General features: G+C 30.6%; 2 protein-coding genes across 2 annotated transcripts; both read left to right on the forward strand.

The window, feature by feature from the left end:
* Window positions 1–307: 307 nt before the first annotated feature.
* Window positions 308–2,723, forward strand: LOC114183641 (uncharacterized). The gene is made up of 5 exons (XM_085673218.1): window positions 308–446; window positions 809–873; window positions 1,610–1,676; window positions 1,882–2,077; window positions 2,248–2,723. The coding sequence occupies exons 3-5, from the start codon at window positions 1,651–1,653 to the stop codon at window positions 2,380–2,382; spliced, it is 357 nt and encodes a 118-aa protein (XP_085529344.1). The 5' UTR covers window positions 308–446; window positions 809–873; window positions 1,610–1,650; the 3' UTR covers window positions 2,383–2,723.
* Window positions 2,724–8,819: 6,096 nt separating this feature from the next.
* Window positions 8,820–16,287, forward strand: LOC114185318 (Helicase protein with RING/U-box domain-containing protein). Its single transcript, XM_028072978.2, has 16 exons — window positions 8,820–9,182; window positions 9,515–9,658; window positions 10,009–11,162; window positions 11,441–11,563; window positions 11,655–11,728; window positions 12,328–12,388; window positions 12,518–12,664; window positions 12,746–12,831; window positions 13,359–13,428; window positions 13,834–13,962; window positions 14,110–14,340; window positions 14,855–14,959; window positions 15,036–15,188; window positions 15,485–15,573; window positions 15,687–15,767; window positions 15,847–16,287. Exons 1-16 carry the CDS (start codon window positions 9,137–9,139, stop codon window positions 15,917–15,919), a joined length of 2,766 nt encoding a protein of 921 aa, XP_027928779.1. The 5' UTR covers window positions 8,820–9,136; the 3' UTR covers window positions 15,920–16,287.
* The last annotated feature ends 68 nt before the right edge of the window (window positions 16,288–16,355 follow it).

The raw sequence follows: 16,355 nt of genomic DNA on the forward strand, positions 1-16,355 counted from the left end.
CTCCCAATTTTACGCATCCATTATTCTGATGCAACATGATAATGAAAGATGGTGAGTGAAAATTCAAAAAAAGGAAACATGATGCATGGATGGTGAATGATAGTGATGCTACTCTATACCTTTTGCTTTGTTCTTTTCCTACAGATGCGGCGTGTCTATACCAAACCTTTTTTACTGCATCTTTCTTATGTAGTGTTGTACCATATTTTCATTGTCCAGGTTCAATGAACGTTACTCACTAACACCTTTTCTCCTTTTTATTTTTTATTTTTCATTTTCCGACATTATGATTATTTAAGACCTTAGTCTCTTTACAAGTGAGGGAAACAATGTATTAATAGAGATCCCCATGGGACAAGTGCCAACGACCCATTTATTTCTGTGCTCTTAAACTTGTATGTGGCTTTTCCTTCACCCTCTTCTTCTTTCTCCGTTCAAGTTTATTGGTACGTTTTCTCTCTTCTTGTTCATTGCTTTAAAAACCATGATTCATGTACTTCACTTCATCTTTAAACTTAAAGGAACTCACTTTCCTTTTCGGTTATTGTTATCATTAATTACCCGACACTGCAAGGTAATTAATTTATGTTTTGGATTAGCTGAAATACTGGGTTTTAAGCAGTTTTCTGCTGTCTCTTCATAGTTGGAGATGCAGATCTTTTTTCATCACAACACTTTAGACGTATACTAAAACGTTAAAGTTTCAAACTTTTATTTGTTGGTTCTATTGGGTGTGGTGTGGTTTAGTTAGATAGTGTGTTTTTGATGAAAGAGTTCTTGATTGATCTGTTGTACGCTTGGTGGGTAGGTTCGAAGTTTTGATCCGAAGCCATTACAGACAAGATAACCTAATATCCATTCCATTGCTTTCAGGTAACTTTTATATTCTACTTTTTTTTCTCTATGATTCTGTGAATATTCTTTTTCATATGCTAAATCCATGCAATTGGGTTGTGTTATTTTAAATGAATCTGTGTGTTTATACCAATGAAAAACGTTTTCATTGTCCATTTAAAGAATTACCTTTCATTAATTTATTTGGTATGATCTGCAGCGAATTAAACAAGATAATCTATGTCGGAACAAATGAAATAAACCAAGAGATGGTCCCATATAAAGGGTATTTAATTATCAGATATATGAATAATCAAACGTTTGATGAGATTGGTGGGTTGTAGATTTTGTGTACGGAAACGCTATTGACTAATGTTTGGCAGGTTTGAAGTCTTTAAGACTGATTTATTATCATAAGATTAGCCGATGTAAACTGAGAGAACATGTATTGAATATAACAACAGGTTGAGATGTAGAAACCTTCAACTTCACTAGATGGAAACTGAAATCCCTTCTCTCCAATTACTTGGAGCCAAGTGTATACTAATAATTTTATATGTTATTGGCAGTGACACGCTACCTCCAATTATTGTGGTCTTTATATATAATAATCTAGTATCTCATCACATGTACCTAATAAAATTGTTTATCATGTGGAATGTTTTCAAGGTACTTGTCTGTTAAAGCAGAAAATGTTGCACTGACATAATTTATCAGTGCTTAAAGAAACATGGAGACACCAGTGCTGATATATCTTGGTTTGTCACTTTTGCAGTGTAATGAAGATGTAACTCATTAGGAAACCCAGATGCCATCATGATGGGCTTTGGGCCCAAACTCAGGTACCCTCTTAGAAATTGTTCATGATATGGATAATATTCAGCCATTTAGACAGTGCTACTAAAAGTATAGTTAGTAACTCCTCTTTAATAAAGAAGATGCTAGTATACAAAAATAGCAAGGATTATTAGCAGTGGCACTTCGTACTAGCCACTAATGTGTTCCTGAAAAAAATGTTTCAATGATTGATTTTTGTCCATGTTCTAGACATTTCAATCAATTTAAAGATCCACAAAACACCAAGTATCTTAATGATGAAGACCCCGCCACTCACAAAGCACAAACTAAGCTGCAGTTGAAGAAGATGCATGTTGCTGATGGTCAAAATTATGAATCTGCATATTACGCAGTTATCAACCAGTGCTTCATTTCTTATGCGTGTTGTTGGCTTTGCTTCTTCCAGGTAAATAACTGCTTGGTGTGACATGTATAGCTTAAATATGTGTTTTTGTTCCCTTGAAAATTGTTTTACAGTTATTGTTAACATAAATTAAAACTATAAAACTAGTATGTTATCGTTTTCTGGTGATTCATATGTTGAATAATAAACACTTACTTTTGCTCTATATTCAGGTTGTGGCAGTATGTTATGCTGAACAAGTTGTGAAGTTGATGGTTAGTTTCCTCGTGAATAAGGATGTGAACACCCAGAAAATGGGAGCATCCTTGATACACAAAAGAGTTACTTTCAGAGATATGTTACTTTGACAGCACATGCCTCATTGATGGCTTATACTAAAAAGCTTATCAAAGATGATGGTGATGATCAAAGTGATGCACCCTCTTTGTCAGGGACAAGGATTTCAAACCATCAAAGTTACTTGTTTCAGTGAAGAGAGTTCCCCTTGGCAACTTCAAAATTTGACACTGTTTTCGATCATTTTCTTGTCGGTTAACTGGGTCATAGTTTATGTCTCCTCTTGCATTCCATGAATAATGTAACAGTACTCAAGAGTTTTAGCTCTGCAGATGAATGTAATAAATTGAAAATTATGTGCTTGTAATTGATAGATTATATATTTTAAGATGTTGGGAGAAAGTTTGATTTATGTTGAATTTGTTGCTCGAGTTTTAATGTAATTCGTGTGATTTTTGTCTTCTTCAATTCGTCATCTTTAAAAACGTGGAATGTCTATACATTTCTCTAAATTCTGGTATTTTCTTGACCAATAAAATTTAATTCTAATTTAACTTTACAACATAAACTTTGCATTCAAAATTATTTTATTCTAATACATTCATACATATTCTCAATGCATGACAATTGATACGGTATTGGAAATAAATACATGTTTCTATCATAGAAGATCTCAAAACTAACAAATGACATTTTAATAGAAAGGATGAGAATGAAAATCCAATGAAAGACACTAATCTACACTTTGATTTACATCGGAGGTTATTAGAGTACCGAGTAATCTATTATGAGGGAGACAAATCTGGATTCTATATTATGAATTTTTTGTGTTATTTTGTTTTTCTTCGAAATATAATGATTTTGATATTAGAGGTAATTTAATGTTTAGAAAATTTTAAAAGATCTTATTATGTTTGATTGTCATCTTCAAAATTTAATATAACATTAATTATTATTTTTCTTTATATTATTTTTTTTTCACTAATGTTGTATTAAATTACTTATACATTTATTATTTGAGCTGTATTATTTTTTTTATGGACCCAAAATAGGAATATATATGAAACAAATTATACAAATATCGTCTAAAGTTATCTTATTCTCATTTTCTTCCATTTCAATTCTTTGTTATACAACATTAATACATTTTCTCTTTCCGTAATATCTAAAACAATGTTGTACAAAACAAAGAATATATAGAGAATGAGAATTTTCAAAACGTTGTGTTGAACCGGTGTTGATATTTTGTTGTCCACTTCCACTTTGCCATGAATGCTATAGTAAAAAAACTAATGTTCTTAATCCCCAAAACCTCATTCTTCCTTTGATTTACATAATTTTTTTTCACTTAACTCATGCAATTTTCCTACTTTTTACACCCGAGATAGGAATGTTCTTTACTTAATACAAAGGGACAAATAATAAATTAGTAAGGTTGGAAACATTGAATTTATGACACAAATCCTCTCCTCAATAGACATTTTTGTCCTCTCTAAGGTGCCAATTAAGATCAAATTTCAATCCTTTAACACTTGCTTTTAAATCTCCCACTTCAAGTTCTCAATAAAGTTCTCAATAGGGGATCCAAGGGAAGAAAGTATTTGACACCATGTAAGCAAATTTAAGAAATTTAATGTTGTAATATTTATGATTAATTTTGTGTGAGTTATTCCATTGCCTTTTAATCATTCTAAGATTATTTAGAGTTACTAATTTGGTTTCTTTGTTAAATAAGAGTAAAACGTTTGTAATGAATTAAAAACAATTTAGTTGATTAAAATATTTTTATCTTGCTATAAAAGAAAAGAAAAAATTGTTCAACTGATAAAAATAAGTTGTAAACTATTAATTTCACTTAAATATGTTTTTTCTCTTAATAAATTTTGGAGATTAACAACTTGAATAAATCCATTAAAATGTTCTTCTATAAGGCGATAAACTTCTTATAAAATTTTATTTTATCTTAATGAATGAATTATATTATATTATATTGTATTATATTATATTATATTATTTATACATATATATATATATATATATATATATATATCCTAACACAGTTTTATAGATGTGAAAAATACATTTTATCTTCGTACAGAAGAAATGTTAAGTGTGTTTTTAATCTGTAAATTTTGATACAAAGTTGAAATTCGTTCATATCCAAAACTTTGATACATTTTGATCTTAAAATTTAAAAAATGAATGGATATAATCCTTTTAATATAATTATATTAAACTTTTTTATGTATCAAATGAATGTATATTAAATAATACAATAAGTTCCGACTATTTGTTATAATAAAGTAATTTAACATGTAAATGTAATAATTATTTTAATTTATCTAACTAAAAAATTAACTAATCAATTAAAAGCCTATAAAATATTTTATACGATTATATGTTTTTAATATTCATTTATATGTATATATAAACAAAATTTAAAAATTAAAAAAAAATTAAAATTAAAATATAAAAAAAAGTGATGGTCTGTCAACCCATGTGTGCGGGACAAGTTGTAATCAATGGTCCATTTTTGTTTGACAGACCAGTTCGGTTCAATATGTTTTTGATGTACCAAATCAAAATGGATCGGACTAGTTATTTTACCATCCCTATATCTTATCTTATGAACAAAACTTTTCCAATTTTATCGTTTAAGGACTCTCCTTTTAAACTAAAGTAATTAATTTATTTTTAAGTGACCATTTATTTAGATTTAACCATTTTTTAAATTAAAATAATTATCTTATTACGTTACATTGTGATTATTTATTTAAACATGCTCGATGGCTAAAATTTTATGAAAAGATACCATAACTTTATTTAACTATGCTTGATAGCAAACAATTGATGATGTAAAAACTAAAATTTCAAATATATGTATTATACACACCTAGATAGTCCAGATAACCGGTCCGTATGAATTACAAATAATATGACAAAAGGCTTTTCATTTATAGCATATGACACAAGTAAAAATATCCTCAATATATTCAGAAGATATATGATAAAAATAGTCTCACCCTTCATCATCACATTCCTTATATAAAGCAATTTATTATCTCATAAGACTTTCAAATAAAAAAAGTAATCACAAAAAACAAAAACAAAAACATATAAAAAATTAATACACACATAAAGCGATTGTATTTAATTAAAAGAAGTAAATAAATAAATAAATATCTAAACAATTAATTAATTGCTAACCGTTCATAAATATTTAAAAGTTCAATGTAAATATAAATATATAAATATATAAATATAATAAATATAATAAATATAATAAATATAATAAATGCAATATATAATTAAATGTAATTATAAATATTTTTAAATAATGCAATATTGTATTTTAAAACTGAAATTAAATTTTTATATGAACAAAAAATTGAATGTAAATAACAAATATAAATATATATAAATTATTTGTTTGCTTTGCCAAAATATTAAGAACTACATCAACAAAATTTAAATTGTGCTTTCAAGTCATAAACAAAATTTATATAGGAGAAAAGTTCAGTTTTGAAATTTTAGATCGGTTAACTATGTTTTTAGTTTTTAAATTTTGTAGTAAAATTAGAATTCGTCATAAATTTTTAATATATTTTAGTTTTTAAATTTAAAAAAATGAATAAATATATTTCTTTTAATTCAATTATACTAAATTTTATTGATATATTAAATATGTGTTAAATGATATAAACAATTCAAATATTATCATAAAACATATTCATCACATAACAAAAATGTATCTATTACTTTATAAAATATAAAGACCAAAATATTTCAAATTTCAGAGAAATACAAATCCCAATCTCAATTCAAAATTCAATACACTACAAACATATTTAACTCCTTTGAAATTTATAATAATTATTACTTAACATTGATTGCAAAGTCTGAGTTAAAAATATTAAAGAAACCATTGTTTTTGACAGAAGCCTTTAAAGAAATATACTGTCATGCCATCATACTTCAACATGACAGGGTTAGAAAACGTTTCAAGAACATCATCATTTATGACATTGATGGCATATTTTTGAAAAGTTAAGAACATTTATTATTTGAAACGTTGGAATGATTTTTCAAATATAAATAAATGAAAAAGATAATATAATGTGAGTTAAATCAAACCGTTCATTTGTCGTATGAAATAGATGCATCAAATTCTTATTGGTAAATATAAATATATAAATCATCTTAAACCATAGTAAATCAATATTATAGTAAAAGGAAGGATTAAAGAATGTCAAAAAACAAAACCAACAAAAATATCAAAATAAAAGCATCCAACAATAAAAGACATGCATGAAACATTTGACACTAAATTTAAAAACAATTATCATTATTTACCATTAAACTATTACATCTTTTTGGTATTAAAAACAAACATTAAAGAGTGATAGGTGTATGTAGAAAAAAAATCTTACTATGGTGTTGTGAAGCAAAATTCGTTTTGAATATAAACCATCAACTAATTTATTTAACTAGTATTATTTAAAAGAAAAAATACAAAACAATAGTGAACATCTATAAATAAAAGTTAGGCTCAAATAGAGATTTGGTTTTAATTATTGTTCAATATTTTTTCAATTTGGTATTAATATATATATATATATATATATTTAATTTAGTTATAATATTTGTTAATTTTGTTCAATTTGATTATTTTGTTAATATTATTTAAATAATTAATGGATCGTGTATCCTTTTATGTTTTTTTATTTAATTTATATTTTTTTATATTGTTTTTATTTTTAAAAAATGTTTATACATTAAATTAATATCATGTCACATGTCAAGATCAGTGTCAAGTGTCAGGATAAGTCTTTTATATTCAATTTAGTTTTGATATTCATTAATTTTGTTCAATAAGTTACATTTTTTTTAAATTGAACAATTTTGTTCATCTCTAATCGAAGCAAATTTAATTATTATATAAATGTTATAATAATATTTTTCTTAAATATTTTTTGTTTAGAGTAACATTTTCTTTCAAATTAGAATGAAAATCGTTAGAATGAGGAATAAAATTATTGTTTAAAATTTAAAGAAATTAAAAATCACATAAAAATGTCATACAACATTATATTAATCTTTTATATTACTTAATTTGATTTTTAACCTCTTAAAATGTTAAATCAATTGTATTATTCTTTACTTTTAAAATTTTCATATTTTAATTTTAAACTTGTTATAACTCTAAATTAGAAATATGTAATAAAAATATCATTATAACTTTTATATTAAAATTAAATTTTTTCCGAATTTGAAGGATGTATAAATTTTTCAATTTCAAAAAAATTAGAACAAATTAAAAAAAACGAATATCATAACTAAATTGAATATAAAAAATTGACCCTAAATTGAACATCACATATAACATAGACTTGATAAATAATTTTTTTTAAATAAAAAGATAAAATAAAAAAAATGTTTACTATTCATTAATTATCATAAACAACATTAACAAAAATATTAAATTGAATAAAATTAATGAATATTAAAACAAAATTAAAAATAAAATATTAGGACAAAATTAAAAATACTAAATAACAATTAAGATTAACTCAATATTTAATTTTAAAGAGCTAAGATAACTTTTTTTCCTTTTACATTCTGGTATGCATGATAGTTGACTTTTCTTTTTCCTTAAAATAATTTATGCTTTGCCATTTTTTTTCTATTAAGAAACCTGTAAATGTTGTGGTTTATGGTGTGAAAACCTTTGGACTGATATATAACCCTTTATTCAATATACCAGTCATTATTCCGTGAAAATGGTCCTGCATTGTGAATTTCCATGCTTAAGTCCACAACATTTATAATAAATAGGATAATAATTGTTACATTTAATAGGATAATAATTGTTACATTTCTAATAACAAGGATAGTAATTTATACATATTTTAATGTTTTTCCATACTTTGAGTTTCCTTCTATATTCAAACTGGGTCTACTCAATTCATTCACCATCTTACTTTTTATCATGCTTGTGAAGGTCATGGTTAGGTCATTAACAAAATATTTTTTACAATTGAAAAAAAAAATTTAAAAGGAAAAGGAAAAAAAAAAATCTTTGTTCACTAAAATTTTAAGAATATAACTATTATAATGGTCAATTTAAGTTTAGCTTATTTAGGTGAAATTAATTTTAAAAAATAGATTTTGGTAGATAATTTTATAAAGTGAAACATTATTTATATAAGAGATTTAAGATAACACTGTGGATACAGGGATGTTGTGAACGCAGGACAGTCACTCCATGTGAATGCCAATATTCAAATTTTCAATCAGCAAAAAGTTGGTGTGAAAAGAAAGAAAAAAAACTAGTCTATAAAAACCCACGCGTCATTACAAAAAGTTGCAAAAACATCCCACCGTTGATATCTTCTAACATCACGATCAGTTAGGATTCTTGAATCATGATACCGTTGATTGTGTAGACCGGTATCACCACAGCGTGAGAACATGGATTAGTCGGTTCATAAGTTCATTCTTCCGACCATAGTTATAAGTGCTGTAGAGGATCACAGCCCCTGGTTTTGAGTTCATTCCTCATCCATAGTGATCAGTGCCGCAGGGGATCACAGTCTCTGACGTTGAACTTCGTGCGTGGCGCTTCGTTACTGTGTACAAAAGGGACTCACTTCCCGCCGTTTCAGTCACATACCGAAGCGTAGGAACAATCCATTCCTTCTCTGCAGAGAGATAAGGGAGAGAGGGAAAACGAATACTGTCTCTCACTGTACAATCATCTTCCGTCACTCGATTCTTCCGAACGATTTTTCGATTGGAAACCCTAACTTTCATCTACGTGCGTTGATGGAGCTTCGTTCTCGTCGACGCCTTTCGAATCCCACAGTGTCTGGTACTCTCAATTGTTCCGCTTACTTTCTCTTTTTCTTTTGTGTCCGTTCTGAATTTGTTTTCTTCACTGGTTTAGATGTAGACCAGTTGACATCCTTTTCTTGTTGGATACTTGATTCTGTTTCTTTTTTCTTCGCGGTTTTGTTTGCTCGAAATGTATGTTGATAGTTTGAGTGGAAGTTTTGAAAAGAAGAGTGGTACCGATGTTAACGGTTAATAGTGTTGGTGAAGCCACACAGCACAGTGTGTGGTGGTTTATTGGTTACGTTTCGTTTTATGAACCAAAACCAAAGAGGCATTGTTAACATTGTGATTTGTGAACGGGAAAAACAGGGAATGAGCAGCAGCCTAAGGATGATACTGCTGTGGAAGATGAAACCAAGGGCCAGAGTAGCAACAATAAAGACAAAGGTGTTTCTGTTATGTCTTCCGATTCGGATGTAGTTTCTGGTTCTGATTCCGATTCCGATTATGAAGGTAAATTGTTATACTCTATGGTTTTAGGCTCAGCAGCGGAGATTTTCATGTTATGATTTTGTATTTGGCTTGGCTGCAGTATTTTGGGTTTATGCTTCTCCGTGTCATTTATTTTACTCAAAAGGATATTCCTGAGATGTTTGGAGACTAAATTGAGTAAATGTTAAGACCTAGTGTATGTAGCTATGCATGTTAACCTTTGCTATTCTACCAGGGGTAAGAAGAAAGTTGAATAAAGTTATCTGGAAATCTTCTTTCTTTTCAATTTTGGAAGAACGTATTTACCTAATTTTATATGTGTGATTTTTGACCTGGTTGTATGTCTGAAATTTAAACAAATTTCCTTTCAGATGAAGAATTGGTTGGGAGCTCGCTGCTGGACTTGAATAAATATCCGTTCTCATGCATCAGTGTATCTGACGGAGAAGATTATGGTTCTGATTCATCTGATGGTGACATACCTTTATTTAAAAGGACAAAGGTGCCGGGGTCCAGAGAGAGAAGGAAGAGTATGAACACAGAAAAAGGAGAACCGAGTGATGTGGTGAGGGTGGTGGATCATGAATATTCAATGATTTCACCAGTATTGGTTCCATCTGCTTTTAAGGTAACTAAGAAGAGGAAATATACAAAAAAAGGAAGTAAAGGAGATTCTCGTCCAGTGTTGTTGTGGAATGCATGGGAAGAGGAGCAAGAGAAATGGATTGATCAGCATATATCCGAAGATTTTGACTTAGATAATCAGAGCGAAGTAATGAATGAAACTGCTGAGGCGCCCTCTGATCTGACTATGCCTTTACTTAGATACCAGAGGGAATGGTTAGCCTGGGCTTTAAAACAAGAACATTCTTCAAGTAGAGGTGGAATACTTGCAGATGAAATGGGAATGGGGAAGACTATTCAAGCAATTGCTCTTGTCCTTGCCAAACGTGAATTACAAGACAGTTGTGAACCAGATCAATCCATACCATGTTCATCCAACCTGTTGCCTGCGATCAAAGGAACACTTGTCATATGTCCAGTGGTTGCTGTTACTCAGTGGGTCAGTGAGATTGAACGCTTTACTTTAAAAGGAAGCACCAAGGTGCTGGTCTATCATGGGGCTAATAGAGGGAGGAGTGGGGATCGATTTGCAGATTATGATTTTGTGATAACTACATACTCTGTTGTTGAGAATGAGTACAGGAAGCATATGATGCCTCCTAAAGAGAGATGCCCATATTGTGGAAAATTATTTTTGCCAAGTAAGTTGATGTATCATCAAAACTATTTTTGTGGACCTGATGCTGTTAGAACAGAAAAACAATCAAAGCAAGCTAAGAAGAAAAGAGAAGTTACTAAAGGGAAGACCAAGGTATGCGACAGTAGCAAGATTTTGAAGGGTTCTATCAAGAAAAAGGGAGACAAAATGTGCATAGATATTGAAGATTCTGATGCTGTACCTGTCCGTAGCGATAGGTCATTTCTCCATGCTGTTAAATGGCAAAGGATCATATTGGACGAGGTCAGTTGTACTAATAGATTATAAATTCAATTCTTAGAAAGGAAAATAGAAATATATTTCCATTGTTGTTATCAGTGCCGCTTTCTGTATTTCTATAAAACACAAATTTCACTTTCTGTATTGCTCAAATAGGTCTTTTTGACTGTAATTGATATTGTTTATTATTTTAATTAAGGTATTGAGTTATGGAGTAATGATTGTAACTTTGTTTATTAAATTGGTTCAGGTCCGACTCTTCTATTTTGTTGACCAGTTTTTCTTTATAAATATAATGTCAGGCACACTATATCAAATCTAGACACTGTAACACTGCTAAAGCAGTTCTTGCTTTAGATTCTACCTACAAATGGGCGTTGAGTGGCACTCCCCTTCAGAACCGAGTTGGAGAGCTGTATTCTCTGGTATATTTGCAGCGTTTTTTTTTTTCTGATGTAAATCTTTATGTATCAGGTTGCCTTTTGAAGTATTTTAATTGCAATTTGGTGTGTGCAGATACGATTCCTGCAAATAACTCCTTATTCCTATTACTTGTGCAAGGACTGTGATTGCAGGATTCTTGATCATAGGTACAATTCGTTCTACAATAAAGCTATGTGGATTGGAGGGCCCTAATCATGCATCTAGACTTAATGATTGATAGATGAATCAATGCTTAATTTTTTTATTATCTTTCTACCCATTTTGACTTGTTTAGGAATGTACGGAACATTGCTATCTTTTCCTCATTTTTCATTTCAATTAGAAAACTGTTACAGTGATTTTTTGTAGAGCCCATTCTCTAGTGACTGTCATTCATGTGGAACAAAGCAATTATAAGTTTTTTAGAATATATTGTTATTTATATCTAAACAGTTTTTGTGGTTTCCATAACATTTCTATTTTTTTTTTTCAAAAAATATTATAATCATGCCGAGGTGTTGGTTGTGTTATTGGAAAATATGATCTAGTTTTTGGTATGCCTATTTCTTTTTTATTTTTCGTGATAAGTTAATAAATGAAGATTCTAGTTATGAATGAGGAAGCTACTAGCACCATCTATCAAGTTAGTGTCTGAGTGATCAGGGAAATAACATACATCCACATGTTGTCATAGATTTTCAAAATGATTTTTTTTCTTCTTGAATTGCTAATCACGTGTTAATATGCTGATGATGCCCTTGTGCAGCTCTAAAGAATGTTCAGTCTGCTCTCACAGTTCCGTGCGACATTTCTGTTGGTGGAATAAAGTAAGTTCTGCAATCTGTTAATCCTTTTTGTGTTCACCTTGTTTAAGGCAGATACAAAGAGAAACCAAATCTACAAACTGCAAGTTTATGTTTATGTGCTTTTAACTATGTATTTTTAATCTTGATTAGTATGTTGCCACACCAATTCAATCTTTTGGAAATGGTGATTCTGGGAGAAGAGCTATGATACTGCTTAAACATAAAGTTTTGAAGAACATAGTATTAAGGCGAACAAAAATAGGCAGGGCTGCTGATCTTGCACTTCCGCCTAGGATTGTAAGTTTTATTCAATGTGGTGGTGTTCGTTTTCAAATATTGAAAGAGGGCATGCTTATTTTTTGTATACATTTCATGCAGGTTTCGTTGAGAAAGGATTGCCTGGATATTAAAGAACAAGACTATTATGAATCGTTATACAATGAAAGTCAGGCACAATTTAATACGTATGTCACATTCTTTTTCCTTTTTTCTTTTCCATACAATGAAATCATTGTAAAGCATATTGTTCTTCGTAGGAAAGAAGCTATTGGTAGGTATGAATTTGAGGAGTTAATCAGGTTATTCATGAAACAATCATGAAAGTAAAATTAATTGTAGACATGCTTTTTTCTTAACAAAGGCAGTCGCAGTCTGCAGTCTGATGGGTTAAAAACTTCCTAGGTCAGCATTTCATTTGAAAATTTACAAATATGTATGTCCATCTATTCCGATTTTCTCATGCACAACTCCAATATTCAATCAGGTTATTCATGAAAGTAAAATTAATTGTAGGCATGCTTTTATCTCAACATAGGCAGTCTGATGAGTCAAAACATCTTAGGTCCGCATTCCATTTGAAAATTTACAAATATATTTGTCCATCTATTCTGATTTTCCCTTGCACAACACCAATAGTTTTTGGTGGCAATTTTGCTTTTGAATGATGACGTTAATCCTGGTCTGATTTCATTGGCATTCTTTCTTATAACAGATACATTGAAGCAAATACACTGATGCATAATTATGCTCATATATTTGATCTCCTCACAAGGCTGCGTCAGGTTGGTATTTCTTCTATTGGAAAGAAAATATGTTTTTCTGCCTTTTCCTTCTGCGAACCATTTTTTCTTTCATGTTTGGATTAATGTTATTGAAGTTATGCTTAATGATCATGGACACTTAGAAAATAGCGGCCTTGTCTCTAGTCATCTCTAATAGCATCCTACTTTATAACAACAGTTAGTAAACTATATGCTCATCGTAATGGCAAGCTAGAAATTTGGCATGGTATTGTTGTGAAATAATTTCCTTTTAAAACCAAATAACTTGTTCCAAACATTGTACAAGATTTTAATTTTTTTAATAATAATGTATAGCCCAGCCCTTGTATTGACGTAAGATATGGGAAGTTCCCCTATTTGCTAAAACATTCCAGATTTGTATTTTACTCTTGCTTAAATGTACAGGCTGTTGATCATCCATACCTTGTGGTATATTCTCAAAGTTCAGGTTCAAGAAGTGCAGTTATGGCCCACAATGCTACTACTGTTGAACAAATTTGTGGTATTTGCCACGAGCCAGTAGAAGATCTTATTGTAAGTTTTTACTTTTTTAAAACAAGTTTTGTGATTGTATTGTTTCATTTAATTTTATTTTCTTCCCTTGCTACCTAGTTATACCTCTTCCAAAACAGTTTTTAGCTGATTGTAGTGTGTTAAAGTACTTGGTCATTATTGTTTCAGGTTACCTCCTGTGAGCATTCATTTTGCCGTGCATGCTTGATAGACTATTACTCTACTTCCTTGGGCCAAGTATCATGCCCTGCTTGCTCAAAATTACTTACAGTTGATTTAACACCCAACAAGGATGCTGGGGATCAGGCTAAAACAACAATTAAGGGTTTCAGATCCTCGAGCATTTTGAATCGAATTCGCCTTGAGAACTTTCAGACGAGCACTAAAATAGAGGCTTTGGTATGTATTACAAAGTAGTTACTTGACAAATCATTTCTGGCTTTTCCATGTTTCTATAAGTTTGATATAGCCAGCTCTTTGTTTCTTTGGTCAATGCTTTTTCTTTAGTAAGGATTGAGGTTTAGATTGGTTGAGGATTATACAGGCAGGCCAACTTGATTGATTGCAAATAGTAAAAAATGATGCTGATAAATGGAGTTTGACAATCTGTAAAGGTTGAAATGTAGGGCATTCTTGGAAATTCAAATGAAGCTGCTTGGTGGGAATATAATAGTGTTTGTAAACATGGTTATTAACTTCTTAAATATTATTATAGTAGCATCATTGAGAATTTTGTTGTTATTTGAGTGGCAAAGGGAATGTTTGAGAAACTGACATTTGGCCAAATACCGAAAGATTGCGTCTAACATTCTTGTGAAGAAAATAGTGCTATTATCAGTTGTTTACTTCGATGTCTTCTATTCTATGCTATTTTTTACTATCCTGTTTTTTACTTTTACCTGAATGGTCGCAGAGAGAAGAAATAAGATTCATGGTCGAAAGGGATGGTTCTGCCAAAGGGATTGTTTTTAGCCAATTCACATCGTTCTTGGATCTTATAAACTACTCTTTACACAAGGTAATTTAATCGTCAGCTCGTGTTTGATAATACACCTGAATTGCTTTGTGATGATAATGTTATGTGCTTGTTGCAGTCTGGAGTATCTTGTGTTCAGTTGAATGGAAGCATGTCATTGACTGCTAGGGATGCTGCCATTCGAAGATTCACTGAAGATCCAGATTGCAAAATTTTTCTCATGAGCTTGAAGGCTGGGGGTGTTGCACTAAATTTGACGGTAGCTTCACATGTAAGCAATCATTATTTTGGCATTTTTGGTGTCAATCTTTTTGTATTCTGTTTGGAATTTGAAATTGTCAATAAATATGCTTTGATAATTTACATCTCTGTTCAATTTTTTAAGAGATTAAAATTAAAGGCTTCAATTCACGTCTTTCACGTTTGCTGAAATTTTTATTGCATCCAATGTTCATAGGAGCTGCTTTTATGAGTTAATGTTTTCGTCCAATTTTTTTCTCGTCTTTTTGTCATGGTTCAGCTCAAGTCGGCTAATTGTGTGTGACCTTGTTTCTTGGACATGGTCAGGTCTTCCTTATGGACCCTTGGTGGAACCCGGCCGTGGAGCGCCAGGCTCAAGACAGAATTCACCGAATAGGGCAATACAAACCTATAAGGTTCTATTTCTTGCTCTCTAGTGCTTCCAAATTAAACAATAATGAATGGAAAAGTTGCGTAGAAACATACGAATTGGTCCTTTCTTAATGAACTGACTTTTTTTCACGCACAGAATTGTGAGGTTTGTCATCGAGAACACAATCGAGGAGAGAATTCTGAAACTCCAAGAGAAGAAAGAACTCGTGTTTGAAGGGTAAGTATGATGAATAAACAGGGTTGAAAGATGCTGGTATCTTACTATGCTGACTATTTTTTATCCTCTTTCTTAACAGGACTATAGGTGGTTCTTCTGATGCTCTGGGGAAATTGACAGAGGCAGACTTGAGATTTTTGTTTGTTACCTAAGCAGGGTTGTTTTTTTATGTCGTCCAGATAAAAAAATTGTGGATGCTTCTGATCATTCATTTTGCAGAACTAAATTTTTTATTTATATAGAAAAAAATGCTTAGAGGCAGTTGCGCCCTACAAGGAGGAGGATGCCATGTATTTTGATTTTGCACATTCCCTGATTTATGTTGTGACGAACAGTAACTGGGTTAGCTGTAAATAGGCACATAGGCTATTGGCCCACTATAGTTTCCTCAGCCCAACCAAAAAACTGACTGTACTTTTTGAATAGTGGGATTTTGAATCTTAAGTGGAATGTTAAATGTTATTTTGTAGATTTTCAAGAAAACTTAATACCAAGTATAAAGACGCTGACTATGTTGTAAGTTTGTTGAGACCTTTTGTTAATCGCCGTGTTTTCTCCTTTTTCGGTTCGAAGGCTGTATGTGTATCC

This window comes from Vigna unguiculata, chromosome 5 (genome assembly GCF_037176805.1).
Source record: "Vigna unguiculata cultivar grain cowpea cultivar isolate G323 ecotype 2 chromosome 5, ASM3717680v1, whole genome shotgun sequence".
In the NCBI taxonomy this organism is placed as follows: domain Eukaryota; kingdom Viridiplantae; phylum Streptophyta; class Magnoliopsida; order Fabales; family Fabaceae; genus Vigna; species Vigna unguiculata.